Genomic DNA, 14,836 nt, shown 5'->3' with positions numbered 1-14,836 from the left:
AGAGAGAGAGAGAGAGAGAGAGAGAGAGAGCGAGAGAGAGACCCCCCCCCTGCAACAGACCGGCAGCGACCACGTGGTGCGTTGGAAGACAAAGAGGGACTCCAGTCCACACCAGGAAATGTCTCTCCCAAACCCTCCAGACCCAGTGAGAAGGAAGGGGGAAAAAAAAAGAGAAGGGGGTCAAATAAAAGTAAATAAATAAAGAGACGAGGAAAGAAAGGGAGACAGGAAGGGAGGAAGAGAGAAAGAAGGTAACCAACCACAACCCCCCCCCCCCCCAATAAAAAAAAACCCGAAGCCCGAGGCAGACCCAGCGAGAGCAGAGGAATGGGGGAAGTGAGAACAACCCCAGGGTAAGGAACAGCAGCGGGGAAAGAAAGAGACAGAGACAGATGGCTGGAGGAAAGAAAAACATCAAGGTGAAGGGACAGCGAGACGCAAGCAGCAGCAGCGAGGGTAAGGCACATGAGCAGCGGACACGCAGGCAGGCGGCCCCACGTGACGAGACGGAGGTACAGGTGAGCCTGAAAGGGAAAACAATGGCGGACCAAGCAGCGGAGCGTGAGCAGGACGCAGCGACCAGCATAAAGGGGGCGCTCTGGTCGGAGCTCCAAGCAATGACGAAGGAGACGACGCACAAAATGCAGCAGACCATCGAAGGCCTGGAAAGGGAAGTGAAGGCGCAGAAAAAAACGATTCTGGAGTTGGAGAGGGCCGCCTTGGACCAGAGCGACAGGGTGATAACCCTAGAAGCCGAGGTCAAAAGGTTAGTAATGACCCAGGGGAGCCTAAGAGGGAAAGTGGAGGACCAGGAAAATAGGTCCAGCGGCAGAACATTAAAATAGTGGGTCTGCCAGAGGAGATAGAGGGCAGAGGCCCAACAGGCTACATCACCCAAATGATGTATTCCCAAACCCACCGGAAATAGACAGGGAGCACAGGTCGCTCCGACCCAAGCCCAAAGCCGGGCTCCAGTCCAGAGCAATTATTGCGAAGCTGCACCGGTTCCAAGACCGGGAAAGAATCCTAAAGTGGGTCCGGCAAACAAAACAGAGCACGTGGGAAGGGGAGACCATAAGGATGTATCAGGACATTGGGGCGGACATGGCCAAAAAAAGGGCTGAATTCAACAAGGCAAAATCAGCACTGCACAAAAGCAAAGTAAAATTTGGGATGTTATTCCCGGCCAAACTCTGGGTAACATTTGAGGGGAAAGAGCTGTATTTTAGCACCACAGCGGCGGCTGCTGAGTTCATTAGAGCGAACAAGCTGGGGGAGGAGCCCACGCAACCACAATGAAAGACATGGGGACAGAAAAGGAAGGGAAAACCAGAACAAAGAGCGGAGGACAGACCGCAAACAAGGACAATGGACTCATGAACTGTGCACATGTGTTATGCCTTGCTCGGGACTGAGCTGTCTTGTCTCAGAGCTGGTCTCCTCTCTCAATACAATGGGGGGGGGGGGGGGGGGGGGGAGGGGGAGTGGAGCGAGGGAAATGAGGGTGAGGAAAGCAAACAGGAGGGCGAGACAAGGGCCAATAGGAGAAAGGTTAAACAGGGCCAGAACTGGGCAAATACTGAGAGGAGGGCCACCGTACTAGCGAGGAGGGCCAGCACGGGAGGGCAGGAAGGAAGGAGGGCCGCGGCGACCCTCTCAGGGAGGGAGAGCGCCTGCCACAAGGAGGGGAAGGGGGCAGGGGCTTGGGGGGGGGGGGGGGGGAAAGAGGAGTCTGGGGAGAACGCAGAACAAAAGGAGAAGCAAAGAGAAGGGTGAGATAGTGAAGCAGTACAGACATAGGCCTCGGCGGGCATGGAGCAGGGCGAGGAACCAAGAGGGCGCCGCAAACAGCCACTCGAGAGGGCATCAGGGCGGAGGGAGACCCCGGAGCACACCCGTGTGGTGTACACACAGCTGGTGGCCACATTGGGTGCCCCCTGGCAAAGGGAAACCCCTGAGTGCTGGGGCCCGACCCCATGGTGAGAGCGGTGACCCTGGCCATTTTGGACGGCCCCCTAGCAAAAGGAAACCCCGGAGTGCAGGGGCACATCCACCAGGTAAGTGTGGGTGATCCCACAGGATCGGGGGGGGGGGTCAGAAACCCCCCACCAGGATTGTTACCTGGAATGTAAGGGGGCTCAACAGCCCAGTGAAAAGATCCAGAGTCTTCGCCCACCGAAGAAGCCTAAAAGCAGACATAGTCTACCTACAAGAGACGCACCTGAGGGAGACGGACCGACTGCTGGTAAGGAAGGGCTGGGTGGGACAGACGTACCACTCATGCTGCGGGACGAGGGCTAGAAGTGTAGCAATATTAATTAGCAAAAGGACGAGGTTTACGGGAACCAAGACAGTCACGGACCCAGGGGAAGGTACGTCATGGTCAGCGGTGTCCTGGAAGGGGTATCTGTCGTACTGGTAAATGTGTACGCTCCCAACTGGGACGACCCAGAATTCATAAAGAAGACCATGGCGGAAATCCCCGACCTTGACACATACCGACGATTATGGGGGGCGACTTTAACTACGTGCTGGACCCACTGACCGACCGATCAAACCCCAGAACGGGGAAAATGTCTGGCATGGCTAGGGACCTGCATGGAACCGATGGGGGCGGTGAACCCATGGAGATTTCTGCACCCGGGAGAAAAGGAGTTCTTGTTCTTTTCGCAGGTGTACAAGGTATCGACTTCTTTGCAGTGGGGAAATTGGTGCTTCCAGTGATCACGGGAACGGACTACTCCGCGATCGTTATCTCTGACCACGCTCCACATTATATGGATGTGAAGTTGGAGACAGGCTGGGCCCAGCGCTCCACACGGAGGCTGGAAACAGACCTCCTGGCCGACAAGGCTTTCGGCCAAAAAATATCGCAGGCTATAGGCGATTAAGTTAGTAACAACCAAAACGGGGAGGTCTCACCCTTTTTCGGAGGCACTGAAGGCCGTGATCAGAGGAGAATGAGCAGGTTCTTCCCGGATGTGGAGGACAAATGTGAGCAGTGCCAGAGGGGCCCGGCCAACCACACCCACATGTTTTGGGCTTGCCCCAAGCTTGCTGGGTTCTGGACAGCCTTCTCCGAAGCAATGTCCAAGGTTGTGGGGGTGAAGATGAAGCCAAGTCCAATAGTGGCAATCTTCGGGGTATCAGAGCAGCCAGAGCTACACATGGGGAAGGGGGCCAACGCCCTTGCTTTCGCTTCCCGAATCGCACGCCGGAGAATCCTGCTCGCTGGCGATCAGCAGCACCACCCACAGCTGCAGACTGGCTCGCTGACCTCTCGGAATTTCTCCACCTGGAGAAGATTAAGTACGCCACCCGAGGGTCAGAGGAAGGCTTCCTGGATACTTGGGGGCAGTTCGCCGGCCTGTTCCAAAACCTGTTTGAGGCCAGCAACGAGGAGTAAGCCAGGGGAAACAAAAAGATGCAGAACCAAAGGACTGGGGAAACCACAAGAGAAGAGGAAGGGTGCTGAAACCAATTGGGGGGGGGATATCATAGACCGATCCAGAGGGCAGCAAAATGTACGTACAGTTAGTCAAATGAAGGACAAAACAAACCTCTCTGTAAAATAAAGCTAATTAGCGCGGGCAAGGAAAATGTAATGTATATATGTAACAACTGTTTATAAATGAGAAAAGCCAATAAAAAGTTTTTCAAAAGAAAAATACGTGCACATGGTTCGCGCACTTCCCACACCCATCCCCCAATTGGTTTCAGCACCCTTCCTCTTCTCTTGTGGTTTCCCCAGTCCTTTGGTTCATCATCTTTTTTTTTTTTCCCTGGCTTACTCCTTGTTGCTAGCCCTCAAAGAACCTGCTCATCCTAGCCACCGTCATATGTGTCCTATGCACTACCTTGAATTGAATAAGGTTAAGCCTAACACACGAGGAAGATGCATTCATCCTACTCAAAACCTTCTCCCACAACCCAGCCGCCATTTCCTCCCCCCCCCCGCCCGCCCCCCAACTCCTCCTCCCACTTCCGTTTGACTTCCCCTATCGGGGCTCCCTCCCAGTCCATTAGCTCCTTGTATATCTTGGATACCTTACCCTCACCCATTCCTGCATTCGATACCACCTTATCCTGGAGCCCCGGGGCAGCAGATCGGGAAAGGGCGGCATCTGCTTCCTCACATAGTCCTGCATCTGTAGGTATAGGAACGCATTCCCGCTGGGCCACTCAATACTCCTCCAATTCCTCTAAACTCGAAAAGCTACCCCCCACAAAAAAGACCCCTGCCCACCGCCACCCCCGAAACCCCGCGTCCAGCCCCCTTGTCGCAAATCTACGATTCCTGCAAATCAGTGCCCACAACGGGCCACCTTACAGCCTCAGGTGCTGCAGCCACTGTCCCCCACCCACAGGGCCGCCATCGCCTCGGGGCTTGTGGAGTACTTGGCCGGCGAGAACGGCAGAGGCGCCGTCAACAATGCCCCTAAGCTTGTGACCGTACAAAAGACTGCCTCGATCCGCTCCCACACTAACCCCTCCCCCACCACCCACTTTCCAACCATGGCTATATTCGTTGCCCAATAATAATTCATTAGATTTGGCAAGGCCAGCCTGCGCACCCCCCCTGAAAAAAGATTTTGGAATGAAGATTGGGAGGTCCTGGAAAACAAATAAGAGCCTCGGGAGTACCACCATTTTCACTATCTGCACCCACCTCACCAGTGATAATGGGAGCACATCCTAAAATTCCCCCTTGCTTGCTCCACCAACCGGGCCAAAGTCAAATTATGTAATTGCTCCCATCCCCGCGCCACCTGGAAGCCCAAATACCAAAAACTTGTCCCCACCATCTTAAACGGCAGCTCACCCAACCTCCTCTCCTGCCCCCTTGTTTCGATCGGGAAGACCTCACTCTCCCCCATGTTTGTATCCGGTAAACCGGCCAAACTCCTCTAAAATTCATAATTCTCTCGGTACCTCCCAGTGGATCCGATATATAAAGCAGCAGATCGTCTGCATATAGCGAGACCCTGTGCTCCATGTCCCTCACACTATCCCTCTCCAACACCTTAATGCTCGAAGCACCATTACCAGTGGCTTTATTGCCATGGCAAAAAGCAACGGGGAGAGTGGACATCCCTGCCTTGTCCCATGATGTAATTCGAAGTACTCCACAATCACCCAATTCATCCGTACGCTAGTTACCGGCGCCCTATACAACAACTGGACCCAGTCCACAGACCCCTGCCCGAACCGCCCCAGCACTTCCCACAGATACTCCCATTCCATCCGATCGAATGCCTTCTCTGCGTCGATAGCAACCGCCACCTCTTGTTCCTCCGGGAGCATCATTATCATATTTAATAATCGGCTAACGTTCGGGAATCGATGCCTCCCCTTTACAAACCCTGTCTGGTCTTCTCCTATCACTCCCAGTACACAGTCCTCAATCCACGAGGCCAAAATCTTTGCCAGCAGTTTGGCATCCACTTTTAGCAGCGATATCAGGCGGTAGGACCCACACTGCTCCGGGACCTTATCCTTCTTCAATATTAAGGATATGGAAGCCTGCGACAGCGTAGGGGGAAGTTGCCTCTTATCCCTCACCTCATTGTATTCCCTCACCAGTCCCAGCTCCCCAGAAAACTTCTTATAAAGTTCTACCGGGAACCCATCCGGGCCTGGGGCCTTCCCTGCCTGCATCGCCCCCATGCTCTCCATCACCTCCACCAATCGAATGGGGGCCCTCACCCACTCAACCACCCTGGGGAACTCCAATTCATGTGGAATCGCTGCATTCACTCCCCCCCAGCAGGGGGCTATGATTCAGAGAGCCCCTATAAAACGCCTCAAAAACCCCATTCATCCCAATCAGGTCCAGAACCACTCTTCCACTCCCATTCTTCACCCTTCTGATCCCCCTCACTGTCTCCTGTTTCTTAAATTGGTGAGCCAGCATCCTACTCTCCTCCCCATACTCATATACTGCCCCACTGTCCCCCGTAACTGCCCCATTGCCTTCCCTGTAGACACCAACTCAAACTCTATCTGGAGCTTCTGCCGCTCCTTCAATAACCCTGCCTCTAGGGTCTCCGAGTACCTCCTATCTACCCGCAGGATCTCGTCCACCAGTCTAGCCATCTCTGCCCGCTCCATCCTATCCCCATGCGCCCGAATAGATATAAACTCCCCTTAACCACCCCCTTAAGCGCCTCCCATAGTGTGGAGGCCGAGACCTCATCCGTATCATTCAGCTCCACATACCCCCGGATGCACATCCGCATCTGCTAGCAACACCACATCCAGTTTCCACTGCGGGCGCTGTTCCCCGCCCCACCCCCTTCCCCAAGTCAACCCAGTGTAGCGCATGGTCAGAGAACACAATCGCCGAGTACCCAGAGTCAACCACTCCCGCCAGCAGCATCTTGTTCACCATAAATGGAGCTGAATGCCAACAGTGAGGTGAGAATGGTCGCCCTTGACAACAAGGCAGCTTTGTATCGAGTATGGCATCAAGAAGCCCTAGGTAAACTGGAGTCAATGGGAATCAGGGGGTAAACTCTCCTCTGGTTGGGGTCATACCTGGCACAGAGGAAGATGGTTGTGGTGATTGGAGATCAATCATCTCAGATCCAGGTTGTGGCCATCTAAAATGGCCGCCCGCAAAGGATAATCGGAATTGTGGTTAGGTTGGGACACAGACAATACACAGCCCCTGTGTACTGTGCAGAGGACAACCAGACCTGTACAGAAACTCACACCTGCTAAAGGTCAACCACCGATTTCCCCAGGACAATGGGACACAGATTGAAAATAGCAGCAGTAACAGGCTCAGGGGTGCCCATTTACCTTATTTGGGAGTGCATACGTCCCTTGGACAATAGCAGCTAGGACCCGCCCAGCCATTGAGGTACCCGCCCTAATTGGCCAGAATCGATTAGGGTGATCGAAACCCTATCGATCCATCGAATCCCGAGTTGGGTCCGCCCAAAAGATCGGAGGATAAGAAGAACTGCGCAACCAACATTCTGTCTCTTTTGGGACCGGCCTCTGCCCCTACCAACTGCAGAACATCGACCAGCCAAGTTCAAGGACCCGCGATCGCTACCTGAAGGACGAGCCGCAGCCGAGTCGAACTAGCCGCCATACGTGAGGATTCAGATATAACCCTTGTCTAACCTGCACAGAGCCGGTCACTTGGAAGTTAAGTAAAGGTCATTTAAGTTGTTAGGTATAGTTTAATGTGTAGCCGCATGTAGATTATTAAGCCTGTATTTAATAATAAACAATAACTGAACTAATAGACTGGTTGTATGGTCATTTATCCAGTACAAGGAACATACTCGCGTCTTGTGGTTCTGATAAAACAGTACAAGGTCATCACAGCAGGAGTTCCTCAGGGTAGTGTCCTAGGCCCAACCATCTTCAGCTGCTTCATCAATGACTTCCCTTCCATCATAAGGTCAGAAGTGGGATGTTTGCGGATGACTGCAGAATGTTCAGCACCATTCGCGATTCCTCAGATAATGAAGCAGTCCATGTCCAAATGCATCAAGACCTGGACAATATCCAGGCTTGGGCTAACAAGTGGCAAGTTACATTCGCACCACAAGTGCCAGGCAATGGCCATCTCCTACAAGAGAGCATCTAACCACCGCCCCTTGACATTCAATGGCATTATCATCGCTGAATCCCCCACAATCAACTTCCTGGGGTTACCATTGATCAGAAACAGAACTGGACTAGCCACATTACTAATAATAGTCTAATAATTATTATTATTGTCACAGGTAGGCTTCCATTAACACTGCAATGAAGTTACTGTTAAAATCCCCTAGTCGCCACACTCCAACGTACAGAGACAGAGAATTCAGAATGTCCAAGTTACCTAACAGCACGTCTTTTGGGACTTGTGGGAGGAAACCGGAGGACCCGGAGGAAACCCACGCAGACACGGGGAGAACGTGCAGTTCCGCACAGAGTGACCCAAGCCGGGAATCGAACCTGGGACTCTGGAGCTATGCAGCAACAGTGCTAACCACTGTGCTACCGTGTCGCCCTTACTGTGGTTACCAGGGCAGGTCAAAGGCTAGCGGCAGATACCTGGGAGCTCCCCCATTGGAGGTTTCCCCTCCGAATCACTCACCACCCTGACTTGTCCACTGCAGACCTTCAGGTGTGGGTGCTGTTAGGGAGGGAGGGAGTTCCAGGATTTTGCCCCAGCGACAGTGAAAGATCGGTGATATATTTCCAAGTTGGGGTGGTGAGTGACTTGCAGGGGAATGTCCAAGTGGTGGGGTTCCCAGGTATCTGCTGCTCTTATCCTTCAAGATGGTAGTGGTCGTGGGTTTGGAAGGTGCTGTCTAAGGAACCTTGGTGAATTACTGCAGTGCATCTTGTAGATGGCACACAAGACTACCACTGTTCATTGGTGGTGGAGGGTTTGAATGTTTGTGGAAGGGGGAGCAATCAAGCAGGCTGCTTTGTCCTGGATGGTGTCAAGCCTTTGGAGTGTTGTTGGAGCTGCACTCATCCAGGCAAGTGAAGAGTATTCCATTACACTCCTGACTTGTGCCTTGTAGATGGTGGTCAGGCTTTTGGGGGGGTGGGGTCAGGAGGTGAGTTACTCGCCGTAGGATTCCTTCCATCACTTTGCTGATGATGGAGAATAGATTGATAAGGTGGTAATTGGCTGGGTTGGATTTGTTCTGTTTCTTGTGTACAGGACACACGTGGGCAATTTTCCACATTGCCGGGTAGATGCCAGTGTTGCAGCTGTACTGGAACAGCTTGGCTCGGAGTGCGTAAAGTTCTGGAGCACAAGTCTTAAGTATTATTGCCAGATCATTGTCAGGGGCCAACGTCTTTGCAGTATCCAGTGCCTACAGCGGTTTCTTGATTTCACATGGAGCGACTCCTTTCGGCTGAAGACTGACATTTGTGATTCTGGGGACCTCCAGAGGGGACTGATCTAGGGACCTCCAAAGGAGCCCGAGATGGATCATCCACTCAGCATCTCTGGCTGAAGATTGCTGTGAATGCCTCAGCCTTATCTTTTGCACAGATGTGCTAAGCTCCTTCATCATTGAGGATGGAGGTATTTGTGGAGCCTCCTCCTCCAGTGACTTGTTTAATTGTCCACCACCATTCACGACTGGATGTGGCAGAACCGCAGAGCTTATTTCTGATCTGTTGGTTGTGGGATCGCTGAGCTCTAATTTATTGCTTATGCTGTTTGGCACACAGGTAGTCCTGTGTTCTGGCTTCACCAGGTTGACACCTCATTTTTCGGTGTGCCTGATGTTGCTCCTGGCATGTTCTCCTGCACTCTCCATTGAACCAGGGTGGATTCCCTGACTTGGTGATAATGGTAGAGTGGGGGATATGACAGGCGTGAGTTTACAGATTGTGACTGAATACAATTCAGCTCATGGATGCATGGTGGTAGTGCCACACTACACGATGGAGGGTATCCTCAATGTGAAGACTAGAAATCTCCCTTTTTCCTCAATCCCTCCCCACTTCACTCTTACCTGTGTTCGGCTGTCCTCGCCCGACGCCTCGCGGGTGTTCATTCCAACAGTTGTCCCCGAAACGGCAGCGTCCCTCAAGGAAAAATTTACACACCGGCATGCTGGCTATCCCAGGGCCAAGTCTCCAACGTTACTGCAGCTTCTTCGACATTGTGACCCGCTTCCTCCCGCCTGCAAGTGGAGATCCGTCTCTCAGAGCGGTCGCGGTCTCTCTGACTGTGCAAAGATGCTGTGGCGGTTAGAGCGAGGCAATCCCTGCGGGTTGTTAATGGCCGGAAAATGGGGCCCCTGAACCTGTACTAACAATTTCATTAGCTTTGAGCAGTATGGGGATGGATTTAGAATTAGCACGGAGCATTCACGATCATAAAACAATCCGCCTGATCAGTAATTACATTTGATAAATTTAAATTTGGAACTTTAAAAATTCCAGTGGACCGCGGACGAGTCGATCACATCTTCGGGGCGCCTGTTGATGTCGTCCTGATCATGGGCGGGGCTCTGTGGGCGAGGGGCGGGACTCTGATTGTGGGCGAGGGGCGGGCTCCGATTGTGGGCGAGGGGCGGGGCTCTGATTGTGGGCGAGGGGCTGGGCTCTGATTGGAGGGCGGGGCTCTGATTGGGGGCGAATGGCGGAGCTACGGCTGTGGGTGAGGGGCGGGGCTCTGATTGGGGGCGGGGTTCTGGTTGGGGGCCGGGCTCTGATTGGGGGCCGGGCTCTGATTGGGGGCGAGGGGCGGGGTCCGATTGTCGGTGAGGGGCGGGGCTCTGTGTGGGGCGATGCTCTGATTGTGGACGAGGGGCGGGGCTCTGATTGAGGGGGGCGGGGCTCTGATTGGAGGGCGGGGCTCTGATTGAGGGCGAGGGGCGGGGCTCCGACTGTGCGCGAGGGTCGCGGCTCTGTGGGCGAGAGGCGGCGCTCTGGTTGAAGGCATGGGGCGGGGCTTTGAGTCTGGATGAGAGGGCGGGGCTCTGATTTTGGGCGGTGCTTTGATTGTGGACGAGAGGGCGGGGCAGAGATTGTGGGCGAGGGGGCGGGGCAATGATTGTGGGCGAGGGGGCGGGACTTTGATTATGGGCGGGGGCGGGGCTCTGATTGTGGATGAGGGACACGGGGCTCTGCTTGGGGGCGGGACTCTGATTGTGAGGGAGGAGGGCGGGGCTGACTGTGAGGGAGGAGGGCGGGGTCACTCATTGAGCGGGGAGTGCGAGACACTTTAGGGGCGGGGCTCCGGTGTGGACGGAGGGCGGGGCTCTGAGTGGGGGCAGGGTTCGATTGTGGATGAAGGGCGGGCTGTGATTGGGGGCGGTGTCACTGATTGTGAGCGAGGGGGCGGGGCTTCAATGCGGAGACGAGATGTCCTATTACATCCGGAACTGAACTACTGCTGGGAACCTACACTGGCTACTCACAGCACGTTTACCGCACAGAAAGCGGTTCCTTGGTCCGTTGTGTCTATGCCAGATGGAAAACAAGACACCCCAGCTTAATCCCATTCCAGCATTTGTTCCATGGCCCTGTAAGTTATGATAGCAAAAGTGCATATCCTTTTTTAGTGATTCTGTCCTGCAGGCAGCGAATACCCGACCACCTCTAATCTTAGAACCATTGAATACCTACAGTCCAGTAGGAGGATATTCAGCCCACCGAGTCTGCGCCGACCCTCTGAAAGAGCATCATACCTGGACACAATTATCACCCTATCCCCGTAACCCCACCTAGGGACAATTTAGCGTGACCAATCCACCTCACCTGCACATCTTTGGACTGTTGGAGGAAACCAGAGCACCCGCAGGAAACCCACGCAGACATGGGAAGAATGTGAAAACTCCAGGCACCACAATCACCCGAGGTCAGAATCAAATACGGGTCTCTGCCGCTATGAGGCAGCAGTGCTAACCACTGCCACCGTGCCGATCTATGTTTTTACAAATTACTTTAAATCTCCCACCTGCCCATTCTGACCTCTCTGCGAAGGTAAAGAGGTCCTTCGCACCCACGTTATCCAGGTTCCTCACAATTTGGGGAACCTCAATCAACTCTCCCCTCAGCCTCCTCTGTTCCAAGGACAACTACTGCCTATCCAATCTTCCTTCATAGCTGCATGTTTCCACCCTGACAATACCCCTCATAATGTTACACACCTCAATCAGGTGCCCCCAATCTTCCCTGCTCTAAAGAAAACAAAATAATGTAGGAAAGTGTGAAATTATGCACTTTGGTGGGAAGAACAAAGGAGCTGAATATTATTTAAATGGAGAAAGACTGCAGAAAGCTGCAGCACAGGGATTTGGGGGGGTCTTGTGCATAAACCACAAGAAGCTAGCATGCAAGCTCAGCCAGTAATTGGGAAGGCAAATGGAACATTGACCTTTATTTCAAAGGGATTCAAGTGAAGAAAGCAGGAGGTCGTGCTAAAACTGTACAAGGCACTAGTTAGAGCAACCTTGAATACCATGAACAGGTTTGGTCCCCTTATCTAAGGAAAGATATACTGCTATTGGAGGCAGTCCAGAGAAAGTTCACTAAGTTGATTCCAGGTATGGAGGGTTTTCTTATGAGGAGAGATTGAGTAGGCTGGGCATGTACTCATTGGAGTTTAAAAGAATGAGAGGAGACATTAATGAGACAAATATGGATTCTCAGGGGGGCTGACAGGGTAGATGCTGAGAGGTACTTTCCCCTTGTGGGAGAGTCTAGGACCAGAGGGATAATCTCAGAGTAACGGGCCACCCATTTAAGGCAGAGATGAGCAGGAATTAATTCTCTCAGAGGATAGGGAATCTGTGCAATTCTTTATCGCACAGAGCTGTAGAGGAAGGGTCGTTAAGTATGTTCAAGGCTGGGATAGACAGATTTTTAATCAGTAAGGGAAACAAGGGTTATCGAATAAGGCGGGAAAGTGGAATTGAGGATTATCTCATCAGATCAGCCCTGATTTCATTGGATGATGGAACAGACGTAATGGGCTGATGGCCTACTTCTGCTCCTACGTCTTAAAGTCTTATGACCGACCCTTGACTGCTGATTTATTATTAGGTTTGGACTCTCAATCCTTTCCTGTCACATTCTGTTTATCATTTCCCATATACTTTTATAATACCTTTGTCTCTTCCCTTGTTGCTGCTCTTTGATGTACCACATCTTCCCAAACTTGATCCCTTCTCCCAACTATTTGGTTTGAAATTCTCTCTACCTCCCTAGTTATGCAGCTCACTTGAACACTAGCCTCGGGGCAGTTTAGATGGAGACCATCCCAAGGGCACAGCCCCACTTTGTACTGGTGCCTGTGCTCCAAGAACAGAATCCACTTCACAAATTCATAAAACAGGAGCAGAATTAGGCCATTTGGCCCTTTGAGTCTGCTCCATCATTTGATGGTGACTGATCTCAGCCTGGCCTTAACTCCACCATCCTGCCCGTTCCCCATAACCCTTCAACCCATTACCAATTATAAATGTCTAACTCATGAGGGCAGCACGGTGGTGCAATGGGTTATGTAGCCACCTGGGTTGGCCACATCCCGACTTAAAATGGAGAACCGCAAAGACTGAAGGGAAATTCAGCCAACACAGGCAAAGACTAGCAAGTGCAGAAATCATGTATATTGAAACCTGCAAAACAACCAGACAGCACTGAAACCAGCAGCCATCTGCACAGTGTGGTAGTATGCATTAGGGGTCATGTGGGACTGTGAAGCCGTGATGTCATTGGCTGACAGATCCCGGGTCCTGGTTGGACGTTGACCTCTAGCTCCGCCCTGAAGGCGGAGTATAAGTACCTGGAGTCCTCCCCCGCAGGCAGTCTACTACTGAACTGCGGGGGAACAGTCACGCTTAATAAAGCCTCATCGACTTCACTCTATTCGTCTCTCGGAGTCTTTGTGCGCTACAATTTATTAAGCGTGACTAAAGGACTATGGAGCTCAGGATCATCCCGGAATGCCTGAGGATCAGCCCCCACGCAGTGAACGCGGCAGCAGCTTTCAAGCACTGGCAGACTTGTTTCGAGGCCTACCTCAGAACGGCCACCGGCCGGGTCACAGAAGACCAAAAACTACAGGTCCTGCACTCGAGGTTAAGCACGGAGATTTTCTCTCTCATCGAAGACGCAGAGGATTTCCAGACGGCGTTCGCAGCACTAAAAAGTCTCTATGTCCGCCCAGTAAACCAGATCTACGCTTGCTATCAACTCGCAACGAGACGGCAAAGTCCCGGAGAATCGATAGATGAATTCTACGCCGCGCTACTAATTTTGGGACGAGCCTGCAGCTGCCCGCCGGTGAACGCAAATGAACACACGGACATGATAATGCGCGATGCTTTTGTGGCAGGTATGAACTCCTCCCAAATCCGCCAAAGACTTCTAGAAAAAGAGTCGCTAGGACTGTCAGAGGCACGGGCCCTAGCAGCCTCCCTAGACGTGGCCGCGCGAAATACCCGCGCCTACGGCCCCGACCGCGCGGCAGCCCATTGGGCTCCATACGTACCCGTCGCGACAAACCCACCCCCCCCCCCCCCCGGACACCCCACAGGCTTGCGCGGTCCAAACGCCAAGTCGCACCGGGGGTGCCCGCTGCTATTTCTGCGGCCAGGCAAAACACCCCCGGCAGCGCTGCCCGGCCCGCGCAGCGATCTGTAAGAGCTGCGGGAAAAAGGACCATTTCGCGGCTGTGTGCCGGTCCCGCGAGGTCGCCGCTGTCCCGGGAGAACAGGGAGCCCCGCACGCCGTTTACGCTCTCCAACCCCCCCAGCGCCCCATGTACGACCCGCAGGCGCAGCCACTCTGGGTCCTGACCACCGCTCTCCCCGGAGAACAGGGAGCCCTGCACGCCGTTTACGCTCCCCAACCCCTCCCCCCCCGCGCCCCATGTATGACCCGCCGGCGCTACCACTTTGGGTCCCGGCCACCGCTGTCCCCAGAGAAGAGGGAGTCCTGCGTGTTCCCAACGCTCCCCAACCCCCCCAGCACCCCATGTGCGACCCGCAGATGCCGCCATTTTGGGTCCTGGCCACCACGAGGGGAGGAAGGGCGCCGCCATCTTGGACCACCCCAGACCTGTGCGACGCATGGGGGCGGCCATTTTGTCCACCCCCGCCGCCATCTTGTGACCCCCCAGCCATGTGCGATGCATGGGGGCAGCCATCTTGTTCACCCCCGACGCCATCTTGGACGGCAACAACGGACCCCAGTGTCGACGGCTCCACGGGGTTCGAAGAAGACGCTCAACCACTACAACCACGTCTGGCTTCAATGACGCTGGACCAAACTCGGCCCCGGACGCTCCAGACGACGACGACAACGGTGCTGATAAACGGGCACGAGACACCATGCCTAGTCGACTCCG

At 53.6% G+C, this 14,836-nt stretch overlaps 1 protein-coding gene across 3 annotated transcripts in view; it reads right to left on the bottom strand.

Moving 5' to 3' along the window:
* Nucleotides 1-10,032, bottom strand: part of LOC140425208 (uncharacterized) — a 57,284-nt gene extending 47,252 nt beyond the window's left edge. The window contains exon 1 of one of the 3 annotated variants that reach the window (XM_072509237.1): nt 9,489-10,032. In XM_072509237.1, coding sequence (XP_072365338.1) covers nt 9,489-9,588 — 100 coding nt within the window. In that variant the 5' untranslated portion in view covers nt 9,589-10,032. Of the gene's footprint in view, nt 1-6,537; nt 6,673-9,488 lie in introns of those variants that run through there. The other 2 variants (XM_072509236.1, XM_072509238.1) reach the window with 2 other exon arrangements.
* Nucleotides 10,033-14,836: the final 4,804 nt, after the last annotated feature.

Source organism: Scyliorhinus torazame, chromosome 6 (assembly GCF_047496885.1).
Source record: "Scyliorhinus torazame isolate Kashiwa2021f chromosome 6, sScyTor2.1, whole genome shotgun sequence".
Lineage (NCBI taxonomy): Eukaryota > Metazoa > Chordata > Chondrichthyes > Carcharhiniformes > Scyliorhinidae > Scyliorhinus > Scyliorhinus torazame.
The sequence above is the reverse complement of the archived record's forward strand: the minus strand, read 5'-3'. Positions and strand labels throughout refer to the sequence as shown.